The 19,174-nt window shown below is 31.9% G+C and overlaps 1 protein-coding gene and 1 long non-coding RNA gene across 4 annotated transcripts; both read right to left on the bottom strand.

The window, feature by feature from the left end:
* Positions 116 to 6,591, bottom strand: LOC109350188 (probable prolyl 4-hydroxylase 10). Of its 3 annotated transcripts, none has more exons than XM_019591357.1 (8): positions 6,269 to 6,591; positions 6,086 to 6,167; positions 3,507 to 3,604; positions 3,267 to 3,364; positions 1,591 to 1,720; positions 1,301 to 1,488; positions 1,128 to 1,213; positions 116 to 464 (listed from the first exon to the last, which is right to left on the bottom strand). In XM_019591357.1, exons 1-7 carry the CDS (start codon positions 6,478 to 6,480, stop codon positions 1,140 to 1,142), a joined length of 882 nt encoding a protein of 293 aa, XP_019446902.1. In that variant the 5' UTR covers positions 6,481 to 6,591; the 3' UTR covers positions 116 to 464; positions 1,128 to 1,139. The 3 variants fall into 3 exon arrangements, 2 of the variants coding, with proteins under 2 accessions (XP_019446902.1, XP_019446901.1); XM_019591356.1 differs by having other exon boundaries at positions 121 to 464; positions 1,124 to 1,213; positions 6,269 to 6,590; XR_002108084.1 differs by lacking the exon at positions 116 to 464 and adding an exon at positions 920 to 1,051 and having other exon boundaries at positions 1,083 to 1,213.
* On the bottom strand, positions 4,073 to 5,527 carry LOC109350189. The gene is made up of 2 exons (XR_002108085.1): positions 5,303 to 5,527; positions 4,073 to 4,634 (listed from the first exon to the last, which is right to left on the bottom strand). It is a non-coding gene; the product is annotated as an uncharacterized LOC109350189 (long non-coding RNA).

Below are 19,174 nucleotides of genomic sequence, written 5' to 3'. Positions count from 1 at the left end.
AAATCTTAGACATATTATTAGCATCAGTCAAGGAATCTAGATTTAAAACCTTGATGATGCTTATAATAAGCTGTTTACTTAACAAAGCCTCTAACACAAGCAAACAATTGCATAGTCAAGTTAAACTCAGTAAAAATCAGGTGGTATACTCATTAAATCTATTCATTTCAAACATTTTCTTCAGCCTCCCTAATACAAATTCACATTATATAAAATTACCGATAATCATTATTGGGAGCCTCGTACATTGAGCCGCCCTTGTTGTATTAAAATTCATTACTAAATAGCAGAAAAGGACAGGAAAAAGAATTAGTTGAGGTACATTAGAATATCCAAAATTACAGAATGACACATCATGTTGTAATAACATTTCCTTGCATCCCTGAAAGCACTATCATGCAATGTTTTTGTTTTGGCGCAGACTTTCATTTGGTACAACATTGGCATTATGAACTTACAGAAGCCTGAAAAAATAGTTGATCAAAGTGAGAGATGAATAGCAACAACTATTATATCATTTTAAATTTTATAAACATAAAAAGCAACAGCTAAGAATAATGGCTTACAAGAAATAAAACTCTATAAATAATGTAGAATATGAAGTGAACAGATTTGTTTTCCAGTTTTAGCAATTACAAGCACTATTACCAACAAGGCGTTAGCCTAGTGATGTAAGGTCCCACTAGATCCTCAGAAAGACCAAAATGTTAAAAGTTCGATTCCTAAAATGAACACTTCTTGAGAGGAGCAGTCATGCACCCCGAAAGGGGTTAGTTCTTTACTCATAAGGTGAGGGCCTTACAATCACTATTCAAGATTGTGGTAGGTTTCAAACTACCTCTCCATACAATATATTATGACTACATCAGTGACCTTAAGTTGAGTTGAATCCACCAACACCAGAATAAAAGAAACATGATAATGCAAGAGAAATCATAAATTTAGGAAGATATTTGACCAACATTAACTTATTATATAAAACTGAATAAAAACGAATTATCAGCTGATTCAGCTCAGACTCAGTTAATAAACATGCAAAATATTGCCAAATAAACACTGGTGTTGATCCTTAACTGTAAAATTGATATTATTGTTAGTACTACAAGAAAGGGGAGAAAATTACCTACAATAATGTATGTTTAAACTTTGTATTCATTGACACGCATCCATTTGGTACTTGACCACTTATTACCCTTGATCACTGGACAACCACCTGAAAATAATCGCATAATTAGAATGTTTGTTAATTTATTTTTGAAGGTGTAAGGTTAATGAAATAACAAGAAGCTCAATAATATACCATGCAAACTCGATGGATCTAAAGTTGCATCAGGCTTCATGCTCCAGAAAAGTAAAGCATCACCCTGCTTTGGCTTAATTGAAAGTCCTTTTTTTCCACATTCAGAAAGCTCATTCCACCAAGGCACAGAGCTAAAATTTCCCTTGGCATCTGGAAACACTGTCTCACCCCCTTCTTCGACATCTGTACTGTATCATTAAAATACAAAAAGTGCACGGCATGGGCATCTATCTTCTAATCCATGACAAATCAAAGTCAAGCAAAACTAAGTGGCAATTGAAGTCACTTACAGGTACATCAGGACTGTTGCTATACGCTGACCCCCATTCTGGGTGTTAAAGTCGTCCATAAAGTAGTCATAGTGAGGTTCATACTTTTGTCCAACTTCATAATGGAGAACTTGAAGTCCTTCACCATGCTCTGTATATTGTGAGACAGAACTAATATAAAGAGAGGTTTGATAAGTATAAGATGATAGCATACTATCTAACCATCATAGTCTAGATCTATGAAGCACTAATATTTCAATACCCTGTATTTGTATCCGATATCGATACTCTCTGATACTTCATCATACGTATCCATGGTGTATTGAATTATTTTTTAAAAATAAATAAATTATAAATCAGATACTTTCTAGAAACTCTCTAATACTCTTTAAATGTTTTTCAGATACCTCTCTAGACACTGAACTACCATACAGAAGCATTTTGAGAGAGAGAGAAAAGCATCACACACAATCAGTCAAGTAGAAGAGAGAAACACAGCATTCAATTTACCAAGTGGAATTATAGAGAGAAAAAAGACAAAGAATGTTAGTTGCGAAGAGAAGGAAGAAAAAATGCATTTGCATAATGATGATCAAGTATTATACGAGATTGATACTATTCCTATTCGTGGGCAATAAGCAATGTTTGTGGACAATATAATTTCCAATTTGTACTTAGTGATCTCTAAGAAATATGTTCTTATTTGGAATGTCAAAACAATTATATGTTTCTTATGTTTTATGAATTTTATGCGTATATTTTATATCGCTATTCCAAACATATCATATTCTATATTTTCCAAGAATGTGTATCAATGTATTGTACCCAATACTCATATTGGTGCTTCATATGTCAAGATAGCAGAGGAAACTGAACATATACCATATTGTTTGCTTGGTGGAAAATTAAGTTCTAAAATAACCTGTCCACTACGAAATTAAACTTATTAAAAGGGCAGTTTGAAATAAATGTTTGACAACATTGGCAGTTTGAAATATGAAATTAAACTTATTAAAAATGATGTGACAAGGAATTTTTTTACCTCTGAATCAAAATTAAACTTATTAAAAGGGCAACTTGGTGCCGTAAAACACCCACTACGTGTGGGTTCGGGGAAGGGGCATGCCCATTATGTCAGTCTATAGTACATTATTAGGTATTAGGCAGCCTTATCTTGCATTTGCAAGAGGCTGATTTCATTACTTGAACCCGTGACTCCAAGTCCAATGGTGACAACTCTATCCATTGCGCTGCTAGGCCCCCTTCAAAATTAAACTTCTTATTTTGGACTATTTTGCTTATAATTAATGTGGATATAAACATTTAAAATATATTTAGTGTAAATATTATCTTTAGCCGACCCCACCTAGTCGGATATAGGTTTGATTGTTGCTGTATGTAAATATTATGTGTAACTTTGCCACCACAAACCATAATATATGGGTCTATAACCATTCTAAATTCAGGGATCCTGGTGGGTAGTTGGTTTTGGAGGAATTTCCCCTTCACCATGAGAAGCGGGGATGGAGGCAGGTTCTTGGCAACTCGGGGAACAAGGAGCAGGAAGGGCCTCACAGACCCATACTATGGTTGACTTGAAAAATAGGTGAACCATAAAAAATTAGGTAGGAGCTATGAATCCTTTATTTTATCAACGAAAAACCATAAAAAAGAGGCAAAAGGCAGAAAGTACATACCTATAGGTATAAAAGTAAAATCTGCAATTCTTTTCTCAATGTTCCTAACAATTTTATCACGTCCTCTAGCCAGAAAAGTTCCAGAGCTTGTACGTACTCTAAATGTAAAAGTTATAAGTAAAGATAAAGTTTGCCATCAATGAAACAGCCATGACAGCTAAAATAATGCAAAAGATATTATTTTTTCAATATTGAGTTCAGAGGACACTTGATATAGTAATATAGGAGGGGAAACCTAACCTGCTGTCTTTACTCTTTCCAGTTTCACTATCGACAACTGTTGACTTATGCATACTTGGCTTGGCTATACTGATTAGATATTCACATTCCTCCTTTGTCTGCTCAAATTAAATGAGTTTAATTTTAGTATTTGAAAAGTGGGGAAATAGAAATACAGCATATTAACTCCAGTAGAGCATGGAAGGATGGACCTTAAACAATAATTAAACATAATAGAACCACATCATGTCATAGTGACAATAAAAAATTAAAATAAATGATTTAAACATTATATCAAGCAACATTTAACCAAAGAAAAATAGATATACAATTTCGTAATTTCCTAACCCTCATGCATGAAGACATCAAGAGAAAGAAGAACTCATCAGCAAAAAATAAAGGAAAAAGAATCTTGAGTCCTGTATTCAGATAAAATCACAATGTTGGAAACTTACACCTGCTCTTTGAACAACAACTTGGTTCACAAAGTTATACTTAATCCTTAAAAGAGAATAAAGTCATGTTACAACCACCGGATCTCTAACTTTATAAGGCAAAAGTTGTAATTCCTTTTAGGATATGTTCGCTTTTTTCCTCAACATGTTTTAATCTCTCCTAAACCATGAATACACAACAACTAATGAAGCTTTTTTTCATTATGTGAGGGTTACATGGATCAAACGACACTTGTGTTTTGTCATAAGTCATGTCACTATGTTCATTTTAATGGTTTCCCCAATAGTTCTTCTTTGTCTCCCTCTACTCTAACTATTGGGCTATCCTCTCTGTCTGATCTACTCTTCTTACCGGGGTTATTTAAAGTTCTTCTCCTCATATGACCAAACCATCTAAGCGAGAATGTGAGATTCAACCATCTTTTCCTCAATAAGTCAAGTGCTACCCATACTTCTCTTAAATATATTCATCACTAGTTCTTGCTTCTCTTCAGAAATGTTTTTTTTTTTAAAACATTACAGGTTAGCTTGTTTGATTAAGTAGAAAATGAAGAAATACAACAATTTTCAGAAAGCTGAAAGTGAATCCACAATTCATTTCAGAAAGTCCTTATAAAACAACAGCCAAAAATGAATTCCAACTTCCCTAACAAGCAATGATGAATGTAAATCAAAACCTTTCATTGCCCTCCACCTATGAAGCACGAATACGGATACGTGTGTCAAATGCGATACGTATCCGATACGTCGACACATATTTTTTCTAAAATATAGGATACGATACGTTCAAGGATACATGTATAAAATAATAAAAAACACATAAAATATAATAAAATTATAAGTGAAAGTCAAAATATTCAAAGTAAAAAATATAATGGAAATTGAAAATCATTGTCCTCCAAAATTCCAAGTACCAAAACTAGAAAATATAGTAAAATAATTCATAAAATTGCTTATTATCTAGCCCTAGAAACAAAAATAGTATCAATTTCATCTCCTCCTTGACGGTGATGTTGTAGATCAGAGAGTCAGTATGATGGACCGGCTATCGGAGGGTCAATGAGATGTAACAGTATGTTGATATGAGTCTTTGTGGTCTTTAAATAAGTTGGTGTTTATTGAAAACAAATCTATCTTATCCTATTTTATTGAAAACGAATCTATATTATCCTATGTTTTATTGAAAACGAATCTGATACGTATCTTGATATTTATTTTATTTTATTTTTTTAATTTTTGGATACTCTACGGATACGTATCCTTCGCGAATCCGAGCGTATCCGTGTTGGATACATGTCGGATACGTGTCGGACACCGACACGTGAGTGTGTTCAACAAATCCGTGCTTTCAGAGCCCTCCACTATAACTCCCCTCCGTATTTCTCACATTCCCATTTTATATCGACTCAAACAAGCATAGCCTACATTCCAGTTCAACAAGCCTCATATTAAATCCAGCAATGAGATCATTAACAATTAGATCCAACTTGATTTTGTGTGTCCTAAACAACAATTTGTTCTTTCCTTGTTCCTTTGTTTTATAATTTATATGAAATTAAATTTTCCACTATTTGTTGCACTCCTCAAACATCAAGCAAAAAAATAGAAAATAAAACAAATTAAGAGCGAATATCCAAAATCATCCATGTGAATAATGCGGCCCCCAACTTAGACAGGGAAAAATGATAAGTAATGGAAAATCCCAACAAGAAAGGACAGTCCTGCCCACGAGGCTCTTATCTAGTGGGATATGGGTAAGGCAGATGTACACAGCCTTACCCTTGCGAGCGAAGATTCTGTTTCCATGATTTGAAGCCATGACCTCCAGGTCCAAATCCTCATGAGAAATACCAATTAGATCCCGAAGAATCTCAAATGCCGGCCGAATCAATAATTTCCAAAACAAATTTTAGGAAAAATATTATTTCCTATCTGTGACTTCTTTGACTGTCAACTAAATTGAGATTGAAGAGGGGACAACTTTTCCTATTGATAAACATTTCGTAGGGGCGAAATTGAGCATTTAATCACAAATTAAACAATGCAAACAAAGATCAACAAAAAATAAATTCAAATCTGAAAAAATCAATAATAATTTAACAATCATGAATTAAAAAAAAGAGTAATAATAATCAATAAACTCACCAAAAAATTATGATACACAAAAGCTCTAGGCTCCCACGATACAAGTTCAACCCATTTTTCTCCGTCCCCATCGTCACTATCACTTCACACATAACAAACAAAGAAAATCAAATGAATGAAAGAGGAACATAATATGAATTGAAAACATAAAAAAAAAAGAGCATGAATCGAATAAGATAATACCTATTAACAACATTACGAGCAAGAGAGCTAAGATCGTTAGGTTTATGCAATCCGCCACGGTTACCAGAGGTATTTGGAATGGAAAGAATGCCGAGAGCGAGAAGAATGAGAACGAGGAAAGTGAAAATGACGAGTAGTGTGAGGATTAGAGTGTATGGAGAAGAAGATGATGATTTTCGAGGTGCGATACGAGAATATCGTGGTTTCGCCATTGTTGTGGAGAAATAGAGAGATCTGAGATTGAATAAAGAATTGGGAATGGAATGAATTAAGAGACTTTTCTTTTTTAATAGTTTTGGGTGATAGACAAGTCTGTGTGCTGTGCTTCTGTTTTATGTTAACAAGTGAATGCACTTTCAAATGTAATATTTCACCTGGTAAAACATACTATTCATCTTAGTAATCTTAAGATTTTATTCGATAAACTGAAAGTATAAATATTTTTTATACTGTCAGTAAATTATTTTGAATTTTTTATATTGTTTAGGATATACTTGACTTATTATATTTTTATAGAATTGTTTATATATGGAGTAAGTTTTTTAACTTATTTATGAAATAAGTTGATCATTTGGTTTCATTTATGTTACTGTTAATTAAGACTCAAATATAATAAAAATGAGTGGTAGATGGAATCATATTTTAAAAAATGTTAATTCATGAATATATTCTATTAAAAGGATTTGGATATTAATAAATTTTTGAATGGTGACTAGAAAATCTGTTTATATATTTTGGATATTTTAAAATATTATAAAAGTACATAGAAACAAAACTTTATATTTATTGCATGACTATTATAAGTAGTCATTATCAACTAATTTTTTGTACACTTGAACAGTTAAGTGGATTTGATTTGCATGAAATTAAGTTAAATGATTAATAATGAATTTTTTTTGGTAATTAGGTGGGGTAAAGACCCGAGAAAACTACATTAGAATATTATGGGACAAGTCTACCTGAACAATCAAATAAAAGTAAATCTCTTCTGCTATTAGGATGAATGTCCATTACATGCAATCTCAACTCTAAGCCAAAAGTTATATTAGCCATAAAATCAACTATTTAGTTTGCCTTTTTATGTATGTGAACACATAGAAATAATCACTTTCACCATTGAAGCATATGGATGTAGAATGTCACAACTATTGTCTCAACAATTATTTTCTTTATTCATTTACTCCATGTAAGAGTAATAATTGAGAATAACTCTTAAAGTTCTGCCCAAAGAATACTAGATCCGCCCAAGTTATTGCAAAAACAAAAATATCAATAACGAGTCTCATCTCTACAACTCACAACCACAATGAAATTTTTTGACTTATGCATTTTGTTTTAATTTAGACTTTTAAATTATTATATTAATTTAATTTTTTATATATATTCATGTTATTGTGTTGCTCGTTTTTAACTCTATTTTTTTAAATATTTTTTATCAATCAATTTGTATTTTTCATGGTGATTTCTTCACAATACTGTGAGTATATTCTTTTACCATTATCTTTCTATATAGATCAATTTCACCAGCAAATAAAATTAAACGGCTAATTATGAATTAAAATAGCTTATTATGACTATTTGTAAAAGTCATAAAGTTTGAACGTTTTTATACACTTTTCCTATTATTATTTATTATAAATTATTAATTGATCTTACAATATTTTGATTTGACTTTTTTTACACATGCTACAATGGCCGGGACAAAGGACTGTGATCCATCCTACAAGGGTGAGCTAACTCCATAAACATGTCCTTGGTTCAAATTGTAGACTACAACTCACTTGTATGAAGCCAAAATCGCTATTAACCATTGGTCAGCCATACTAGTGAATTCATTCCATGGCCTTGTACATACCGCCATCATACTAGGGAGTCAGCCATGTCCGAAGTTGTTACCTTAACCACAAGTAAGGAATGTCCAAGGTATAACCGGTAACTAGAGCGAAGTCGTAGCAAAAGATGTATCGATATATTCATTTTATATAAAAAAAGATTCCATATATTTTGTATCTTTTCTATATTAATTTTACTTTTTTTTATTAATTCTACATTAATAGAATTTGACATATGAATGATTTTTATTTCTTTTTAATAGTTAGAATATAATATAATAATTTAATATATATGTACATATGTAAAATTTATATATATTATCCATATTATTTAATATGACATTTTTTGTGTCAATTAATTAATTATTTCTGAAATATTCTAAAATAACTGAAATTATGAATTGATATTATTCATTGCAATTTTTAGTAGTTTTTGTAATAATGTTTATTACAAAATTGTTAGGTTTTTAAAAGGAACAATGATATCAATTATAAATCGGCAGTCTGCACTCAATGAAATTCCTCTGTTTAATTTTCAGGATTTATTTTATGTTTAAAATATAACCAAAGAATGTAAAGAAGAGACTGATCATATATATAATTGATTGGAAAAATCTAATGCTAATGTTAATGATATATATATATATATTATAAAAGAAGATAATTGATAAATATATTATAAAAGGATATTTATGCTTTTTTGAATGATGACTAGAGTTTATTAATCTTTTCATATACATCTTTTATTAATGGTTTTCCAAATTCAACAATTTAGGTAAAATATTTATATTTAAAATTCAAAGTTTGACTACATATACATTAACTTTAAAGTTCATTATGTGGTTTGAATTAAATAATCAAATAAAATATATACTTTAGAAGTATATACTCTGAATTGATTCCAAACACTACGCTAGAATAGCAAAACAACAACATTTAAACAAGTACTGTAGAAATTAGACATTTAACCATGCTCACCAAAGCAAGTGATATTAGATGTTTACTTTTAAAATAAGATAATATATCTCCCAACATTCTATCAAACACATGATAAGCATGTCTAACTCTACCACATTTACAATAGATTTATTAAATCACCAACGACTCCAACTACATTCAACTTCCAATTTTATAAAATAACATATGAGTAATGAGATCTTACGCAAATTGTTCATTCTTTCTCCTCCAATGTGCAAGTCCTTACAGAGTGTTTTTGTATTTCTCAATGATCAATGCAAGCTGCAAATAAAAAAAATGAGATCTCTAAACAAATTGCAAAAGTTATGAAAAAATACAAATTAGTAGCAATTGAGAAAGAAAAGTTACCATTGTACTCAAACCATGTGTTCTAAACCAGTGAACCATAGCCAAAAACCTAGAACATCATAGCTGCATAACATCACAACAAATAAAGATCACACTATTAGTGAAGAGAGAAATAAATGAGCTAAAATAAGATAACGATTTATCTTATGTTTGAAGATAAAAACCAAAAATCGATAAATTGCTTGAAGAGAGAAACTAAAAACAAAAGAGTAAAAAAATGTAATTGACGGAGAAGAAGAAAAGTAAGAGAAATAATAAACTGAGTGACATGTGTATTATTGTGTGAGGTTTTGCTTTTGAATTTCAAAAGATTCTCGCTCACTAAAACAAGTGTTTAACAACGCTTATCGAAGAAATGTTGTTAAATATATGAAAATATTTAACAACGCTTATTGAAGAAGTGCCGTTAAATATATGAAGTATGACATTTAACAATATTTGCTTCAATAACTGTTATTAAAGATAACACCTTTAACAACAATTTATTCAATAAGTATTGTTAAAGATAACACCTTTAACAACGCTTATTAAAGAAGTGATGTTAGATATATGACGTATGACCTTTAACAACGTTTGCTTCAATAAACGTTGTTAATTCTATTCCGCCTTACATTTAACAGCGTTCAACATATAAGCGCTATTGAATGAGCATTGTTAAATATCGATTCTGACATAGTGAAATATAGTATTAACTCAAATATTTTAACTACTTTGAAATTAAGGATAAAATAAATCAAGTATTTCCAAATTGTAAATAAAATTTGAAAGCACTCAACTCCTTTAGTCCTTATATATACTAACGTGTTGACATACACTTCATACCTGTCGATCCACATTTTTATTTTCTAGTATTAAATATTTAATTTTTATATATTTCATTTTGGAAAATTATATCAAATTTTTTGTATGAGTATACATGATATTATAATTTTGTTTGAATATTTAACTATACATGATATTATAAATTATTACAAAAGAAATATCTTCTAAGAAAGAATGAGTCTTTAATATTTGATTTGAATGTATTTTGACACTTAATCAATAGAGTAATCCTCCTTATCTGAAGAAACTAGATCAAAGGTGAACATTAGATAATCTTTGGATATAGAGAATAAGGCATAAAGAGGTTAAATTGTTTAGTTTTTGAGTGTTTCAAAGAACATGATATGTTCTCCATTTAAAAAGTAACCTAACGTAATCATATATAACCTCTTGAGCCATTTTATTGCATATATTATAAAATTGTAAATATCATATTGTCTTTCAATTACCACCATTTAAGTATATAAATTAAATTATACACGTTTAATTACATGAATATCATTCAGACATATTTTGCATTTATATCTATATCTATATTATATATAAAGCCAAAATATATTATAACTACCTACATGACATAATTTCAACTTACCAAATTTGCCCTTATAATTAATAATTACTACAATATTTTTCCATACAATAAAAAATATAAATGGAGATTAAAGGAAGATACATCCACTAAATATATCAAACTACCAATGCATTTTTTAATAATACCACAAATTATTTTTATAATACTCTAAAATGAAATATATAAAAATTAAATGTTCAATACTAAAAAGTAAAAAATATATATATATATATATATATATATATTGTTGAGTTTAAGGCTTTCTTTGGAAAAACTAACTAAAAGATATGAGCTTATAACTGGTAGCTGTGAAATTATAGGTAATAGCTTTGAGCTTGTAGCTATGAAGACAGCTGAAAGCTAATAGCTATACAAGTAGTTTATTGAACTAGAAGTTTTCAATAAAACTAGCTTTGCAATTAGTTGACACTGCATCAAAATTTATACTTAACAACACTTATTCAAAATCTATGTGTGTAGAATGTTGTTAAATGATAGACAAGAGGAAATTAACATTGCTCGGTGAAGCAAACACTATTAAATATGTAGACGAATATACATTCAACAACGCTTTCTTCACTGAGCATTGTTGAATGCATGATTCAAAGATTCAGCGGCGCTTAGTGAAGCAAACACTGTTGTTTCTTACACATTCAACATTGTTCGTTTCACTGAGAAATGTTGAATGTGTAAGAACAACATCGCTCGCTTCATTGAGCGTTGTTGAATCTTTGATACATATTTAAAAATAAAGCCTCACTCACTACTCATTTATTCAGTCGTTAAAGCTCAGAAAACCTTCCTACAACTCAAAAAAACTTCCTACACTAAACTCACATGATATTCATTCATTCAACTCATATTCCCACAAAACCTTCATACACCACTCATTCATTCAACACATCTTCCCACCACAAGACTCACAACGTTCATTCATTTATTGAAGATACTGAAAATGAGTTGTTACTATTTCCTCTTGTAGCTCATTATAGATTATTTAGGTTAGCAATATTTTGTCAAACCATTTGTAAGTAGTTTACTTCATACATTCCTAATATGCTTAGAAGTTAGCTACTATTGTTCTTGTTCTTATGGATCAAGATGAGACTTTCTTGGTTGATTGAAAATGGATGCATATTCAGTTGACGAAAGAATATGAGAATGAAGTGAAATCATTTATCAGTTTTTCACCAAGCGTGCTGAAAACCCTAATAAAATTGTATGCCATTGTTTAAAATGTTTTTTTATAATGTGCGTTAGTACAAATGAGTTAAAAGTTCATTTACTATGCCATAGAATCAATCAAAGTTACACATGTTGGGCAAGACACGGTGAGACAAAAGATGGTTACACTAATAAGAGTTTTGAAATGATATCAACGTAGATGCATATGACGACAATCTTTTTGAAGAAATGAAAAATGTGGTCGAAGATGATCTTCAGGAATGTCCTGAGATGTTTGAGTGATTGATAAATGATGCCAAGAAACCGTTATACATTGGTTCACTATGCCAGATATCGCAATAAACCATGGTCATTCAACCATGCTTGCAAGAACAATGTTATTAAAAACAAGGCAGAAAAACATCACACCGCTCATTCAAGCAAGTGTTGTCCATTTGGATAGGCAAATATAACTTTAATAGTGCATTCTTAAAGAAGCGATATTGAACATCAATGATGTTAGCTCTAACTTGAATAAGTTCTATTTAACAACGAACGTTTAAGAAAGTGTTGTTGAAGATATAACTTTAACAACACATGATTATGAGAGCGATGTTGAAGATGACCTGGTAGCAATGCTTTCTTGTGTGAGCGCTATTGTTTAGATACATTGTTTACATATCTGAAAAATTAATGGTGGAGTTCAATATTCGTTTCTATGCAAATTAATTGTTGCACATATGCCAAGGACGGAGGTAGCCATTGTAACACCATGAATTTTCGATATATATTGTAGTAATTATTTATTTTAACAAAAAATAATTTGAGAAATTAATCGGTAATGATTTAGGCTAAACCTTAGTTGAGTGTTAGTCTTGTTTTGTGAATTCATATTTTTTGATAAATTTTCATAATTTTCTACGACGGAAAGTTTTTGAGTTGCCGTGGGGCCCAAATTTGGCCCAATAACGTGTTTTTGAGTTATGTAGCTCGGAATCGAATTCCGATTGCGCCATTGGCTTCGAAATATTATTTTGAGTCAATATAGAAATCAAGTTTGTCCATGATGCATTTATAAATATTTTTCATTCCGAATTCGGTATTTCGAAATCTAACCGTAAACCGAAATAGGAAGATTTTAATGTCTAGCCGAGTATTAGCCGACAATACTCGGGCATGATTTAGTCGCGAATGTTTCGCCGAAGAGTTCACTTCACTTTCACGAGTGAACCTTTCTTGTAAGTAAAAATACTCATCTATTACACAAAACCTCTTAAACCATTCATCTATCCATTACACTATTTACTCTTGAAAACCTTTGGTTTGCCCTCTCTATATCTGATTCATTTCATTTTAAAAGAGCCCCTCTCTAGTTAGAAAACCCTTGGCATTTCATTTCACTCTTCTTTTTCATTCGGGTTTTCTAAAAAAACTCCAAGGTAAGTTGTTCTTAGTTTTCGTTCTTCATCTCTTCAAATCTAACCGTTAGTTGTTTACAAAATTTTACGATGATGTTTATACATATGTTATGAACATTCTCAACCATAGAATTTTCTAATAATCTTCCTAACTCTTGTTTTACTCAAGAACTCGAAAAATGGGTTTTCGTGAATTTAGAAATTGTCGTTTTGAAACAATGAAATATTGTTGTTCATGGGGTTGTTTTAGTGTTTAAAAATATGCATGTTGTTGATTTTGATGAAAGGAGATGATTATGAAATCAAGGTTACCTTGATTGAAAAATGTTGTTTTGAGCATGAGATCAACACTTGTGAAGAAGGTGTTGAAATGATCATGAACACGATAGGAATCGTGAACGAGATTTTCGAGGATAAAGGATGGTTCAAGAATATGAATCTTGGGCCGGATGGATGAAAGTCTCGGATGTTCTTAAAATAGATTAACATTATTTCTTTATCTTAAAGTAGCAGGAAAACAATTTAACTCGCAAATCACTAATTGGTTTTTGTGTTTAGTTTCGAGGCGTTTGAAGTTGGACAACCTACTCATTCACGTAAAGGAGATCAACCGCGCTACAACGCAAGTTGAAGGAGAATACATTGTGACATAGTAGTGTCCGAATATGACACCTGAATCTCCCAACTACCTCAAAAGTTGGGAGCTATATTTGTTTTTATTTAGAAACCTGAACTTAACCAAATGATTGCATGCCTGAATTAAGTACGAATGATTTCTTAAGTTGTATGCCCTAGGATAGATTAAAATATCAAGTATTGTGGTAGTTATCCATGAAGGAACATCACTCGAGAAACTAAAACGCGTAGGGATCGAAAACAACGGAGATTTTCGATCTGGTGGCCTAAAAGGGCGAGGAAGTAGTCCAGGCTGCTGGAGACCTCTGTCCTTGGCGAGGATCCCTCGCTTGGGTGAGGGGGAAACAATAGCTAGAGGATTACTTGCCCCCAATTGTCGCCTGGGTGAGCCACTCTCGCTTGAGGGAGTGGTTCTCGCCTAGGAGAGGGCCAGACAATGTGTTTTGCTTGTTCTAGGCAATTCTGGTGGCCCGGGTGACAATCCATCGCCTGGGCGAGACCCAGGGGGTGATTTTGACCAGTTTTTGATGGATCTTTCGCTTGAGCGACAGTCTCTCGCTTGGGCGAGAGACATACAATGTTTTTTTATTGCTTTTGATGAGTTGATTGCTTAGAAAATAAATCTAACATGGGTGAGAAGTATATTTAATAATTGGGAGAGATCGTGGCTCGAATAAGGAGCCCGATGCCCAAATCAACGAACTTATACATTTATCTTTGTTCTTGTGCCTTAGTTGGGCAAGGATTCCAACGATGACGTCGTGAGCAAGACGATGCCTAAAAAGGATTTCATGATATCACACAGCGAGGTCGTCTGACCATAAGAGGCTTGGCCATGTTGCCATCCAGGATAATTCAGCGATAGTTAGTAGTGGTAGGGATATTATTCCTATATTACGTGATAACGTAAGATCAGGTCCCAAAAGAAGCATTCCTTTGGGAGATGTCTTAGGATAGGCCGATCGATATAAAAGAATGATTAAAAGATTTAATCAGCTAATCTTGGTTAGTGTGCATACTCATTATGAATAATGAAGTAGTGGAGAGGAAATTTATGGGAGACGAACGAGCCCCGTGATGTTGAGAGGGATGACGATGGTGGTGATTCGTCAGCAAAGTCGTGAGGGCGAGTGTAGGTGAGACGAGTGCCTTGTATTCCTGGATGAGGTATTCTCTTGGATTGGATAGTTCTCATAGTGCAAACTTGATGATCTATGATAACCTCTCTTTGCAATCAGGACCAATGAGAGGGTGCCCAGAAAGTGCTTGATACACACTATCTTGAAATGGACAGTTCTTCGGAAAATATCGATCATATATCCTTGCGAGGAATAATTTTTTGGTGCGTTCAAATTGGCTTGTTATAAGACCTGTACTCTTAGTTATTTATGAATAGTTTATCGGAAGGATATTGGTGTAAGGATGGATGAAATAAGCATAACATTCATACATTGAGATCTATGAAGCACAGATTCGTCATATACCTTCAAGTGTCGGTGTCCGACACGTATCCCACACGGATATGCTCAGATTCGCGAAGGATACGTGTCCATAGAGTATCTAAAAATAAAAATAATAAAAAAATAAAAATAAATATCAAGACACGTATCAGATTCGTTTTCAATAAAATATAGGATATATATATTCGTTTTTATGATAAGATAGATTTGTTTTCAATAAACACTCACTTATTCAAAGGTCACATCATACCAACTTACCATCACACCACATTGACCCTTGAATAGCTGGTACTTTCCGATCCATAACGTCGCCGACCGATGCTCAGTGTTACTGCCTCTACCGCCATAGGCATGTTGTGAAGAGCAAACAGAAAAAGGCTTACATTTCTTACTTCTTAGTTTCTTTTCGCTTAGTATGTTTATAAAGAGAAGAGGATGTGAGAGTATTAATAGAGAAGATAAATAAAAGGCTTACCTTTATTTCTTAACAAAGAAGAGAAGAAAGAGGGTACGAGAGAAGAAGAGGATTTACACTTATAATTTTATCATATTTTATGTATTTTTTATTAATTTATATGTGTATCCCTGAATGTATCGTATCCTACATTTTAGAAAAAATGCGTATCGACGTATCAGATACGTATCATGTCCGATACACGTATCCTTATTTGTGCTTCATAGATTGAGATTATGGATATTGATCCTCATGATCTGAGTTATAACATTATTCATCATTGTGCATTTATGTATGAGCTAGATATTGTGTATTGTAACACTGTGTTTTTCCCAGCATATTTAATTAAGTAATTAGTTGTTAAGGAATTAATTATAAAAATTAATCAGTAATGTTTTAGGCTAAACCTCAATTGAGTTTTAGTCTTGTATTATAATATTCTTGCTTACCCTATTTTTCAATATTTTTGGAGAATAAAAGTTTCCGAGATGATTTCGGGTCAGTTTATTTATTTTTTGCCTAGTTTTTTAGTTTCGTAACTCGGAATCTAATTCTGGTTTCTCCGTTGGCTTCACAATATTATTTCTACTCAATATAGACACCAAGTTTGTCCGTAACTCATCTCTAGGTATTTTCAGCTCGAAATTCAAGTTTCGACGTTTTGGGCAAAAAGCCTAAATCGGTAGATCGTATATTTACGGACGAAGTTACCTGGTTATACTCGGGCACGAATTCAATTGTGAAATCACGTCGCATCAATCAAGTTGGAGTATTAATCACATCATGGGTCAATGGCTTGTCAAACAAGCAAAGTCAAAGCTTCCATAATCGCCTAAATCACTCACCCAATCTCCTCACTCCACCACCATTAGACACATCACCTAAGCTAGCCTAAAGCTAGATTTCCTCTCATTAATTTTCAGATTTGAGAGAGGGAGAGGCTCTCCTATAAATACATCACATCATCCTCTCATTTTTACACTAATTCTCCTAAAGAAAGTTAAGGTATTCTTTCTCTTTTTCTCTTCGCCATTTTTTTCCACATACACCATGAGAAAATCATGATCCCTTAGTATGTTATTCATGGAATTGAGTTTATGTTTGTTTTCTTTAAATATTTTGTAAGTCATGACTAAGTGAGATGATAATGAAATCATATGAACCTTTGTGTAGTTTTTGACTTATGTAAAACTTAAAATTTCTTCCTTGTTCCTAAATGGAAAACTATATCTTTGAACAAGGTTAGATGAGTTTATTTGTTTTAGAAATATTGGAAATTATTGTTAGTATTTAAATGTGTTTAAAGGTGATGATTTGAACATGAAAGGAATCTTTATTGTGTTTAAGAAAAGTTTATGTCTATTCTTGAAAGTTCAAAATGTTTATGAGTTTTTGTTGAAAAAAATTCATTTTTAAAAGGTATTATGTGTAAAATGTTGTTTAGCATAAGTTATTCTTTGATTTCCATGTTAAAGTAATGATTTGGGATAAAAGATGTTTTATTAAAGTCTTGACTTCATAAACTTAAAGTGTTATAATGTTTTGGATAGTAAAGTAGTAAAAGTGTTAACTTATGATTTATAGTTCATGACTATAAAATCAACATCTATTAACCATTGAGACTATCCTAAATTTTGGAGATGTTGAGATGATGATGAAATTAGTTGTGTTTTCTTTAGTAGCATACTTTAAATGAGGAGATTGACCTAAAAAGTCTTGACTTTATAAACCTAAAGTGTTATGAAGTCTTAGATAGAAAAATGATTTAAAAGTGTTGATCTTGGTTAAGTTAGCTTACTTTAAAGTGGTAAGATTGACTTAAAAAGTCTTGATTTAAAAGTATTGATTGTTTTAAGCTGACTTACTTTAAAAAGGTTAATATTAATAAAAATGTTTTATTTGAAAAAGATAAGTTTTAGGAATATTTATCATTACAGGAAAAATGTAATGAAGTGGAAATACATGTCTAGAAAAGTTCTGTCTAAGGAAAGACTTGATATTTAAGTCTGTCTTTATGACCCACATCTCTTTCTTGGGAACTAACCTGGTGTATATGCACAGATTATGACATAATTTTGTTATAAGTTTTGTTAAAACTTTACTTTAGAAAGTGTCGTTGTGTTGTAAGACTTTCAATGATAAATGATGATTCAAGAAATACCTAACCTTGAATCAGATGGATTCAAGCGATTAAGTTCATTTTAGATCGGAAGTTTTATTTTCGCGTAAAATGTTATTTCGTAAGAATAATAATTATCAAAGTGACCTAATTAGCGTTATTTTAATTTTGGCGTGTTAAAGAGTTCGAGAAGAGACCCGACGAATTAAGCTCACCTGGAATCGAGGAAACAATCTGCATGACACACTCAGGCGAGGAGAAAAAATTGTGACACAATGGTGTCCGAATATGCTTCAGGACCTCCAAACTCCCTCACAAGTTTGGAGTTGTCTTGGGTAGTAAGAAAGCTTGTACTTAATCAAATGTTTGTTTTGTTTGGATTAAGTACAACAATATTTCTTATGTCGAATTATGTTAGGTCATGTTTATATATGAAGATGCCATGGCTATTCATGTTTAATATTGCCCGAATAATTTTTCTAAGAATTATTGTACGAGATAATTGTTAAATTCAAGGCTTAAAAACATGTGTTATAAATGAGAAAACTTTTCATTGAGAAAAGAAATTTAACTAAGTTTCAGGCTTTCCTCGCTTGAGCAAGACAGCTCTCGCTTGAGCAAGAAGTGTCCAGAGAAAACGGGTTTTCTCGCTTGGGCAAGATAGCTCTCGCCTGAGCTGAAATATGCACAAAGAAAACTGGTTGTTTTCTTGCTAAAGCGAGACAGCTCTCGCTTGAGCCACATGTGCCTTATAAAAATGGTGATCCCCTCGCTTGAGCAAGACAATTCTGACTTGAGCAAGAGGGCTCCATACACACAAGACTTCTTAAGTCGTCTGAACGATAACTCTCACATGTCCGAGAGTCTAATGGCATTTGTGTCATCAAGAATTCATTCACTTCCAATCCTATTCAATAAAACCTAAAACACCTTTATTGTAGATAATGTTCTTTCAATAAGAAAATGTTGTAAATATGAATAGTTATATGAAATTCTTGGAAATGATACAAAGAAGAGTTACCATATCTAAAGTGATGTATGTAAAGAATTGCATGGTTAAGGACGAGGCCAGGAAGTGTTATATTATGCCCACACAACGAGATC

Source organism: Lupinus angustifolius, chromosome LG06, assembly GCF_001865875.1.
Source record: "Lupinus angustifolius cultivar Tanjil chromosome LG06, LupAngTanjil_v1.0, whole genome shotgun sequence".
Taxonomy (NCBI): Eukaryota; Viridiplantae; Streptophyta; class Magnoliopsida; order Fabales; family Fabaceae; genus Lupinus; species Lupinus angustifolius.
This window is presented reverse-complemented; position numbering and strand designations above follow the sequence as displayed.

Bases quoted from the DNA above. Each gene is read 5' to 3' on its own strand.
- LOC109350188 (XM_019591357.1), bottom strand. From the start codon at position 6,480: ATGGCGAAACCACGATATTCTCGTATCGCACCTCGAAAATCATCATCT. The intron at 3,605-6,085 runs GTGAGTTTATTG...TAATTTGAGCAG, and splicing joins TTGTGTATCATAATTTTTTG to ACAAAGGAGGAATGTGAATA. The intron at 1,214-1,300 runs GTATATTATTGA...GATTATTTTCAG, and splicing joins AGATCCATCGAGTTTGCATG to GTGGTTGTCCAGTGATCAAG.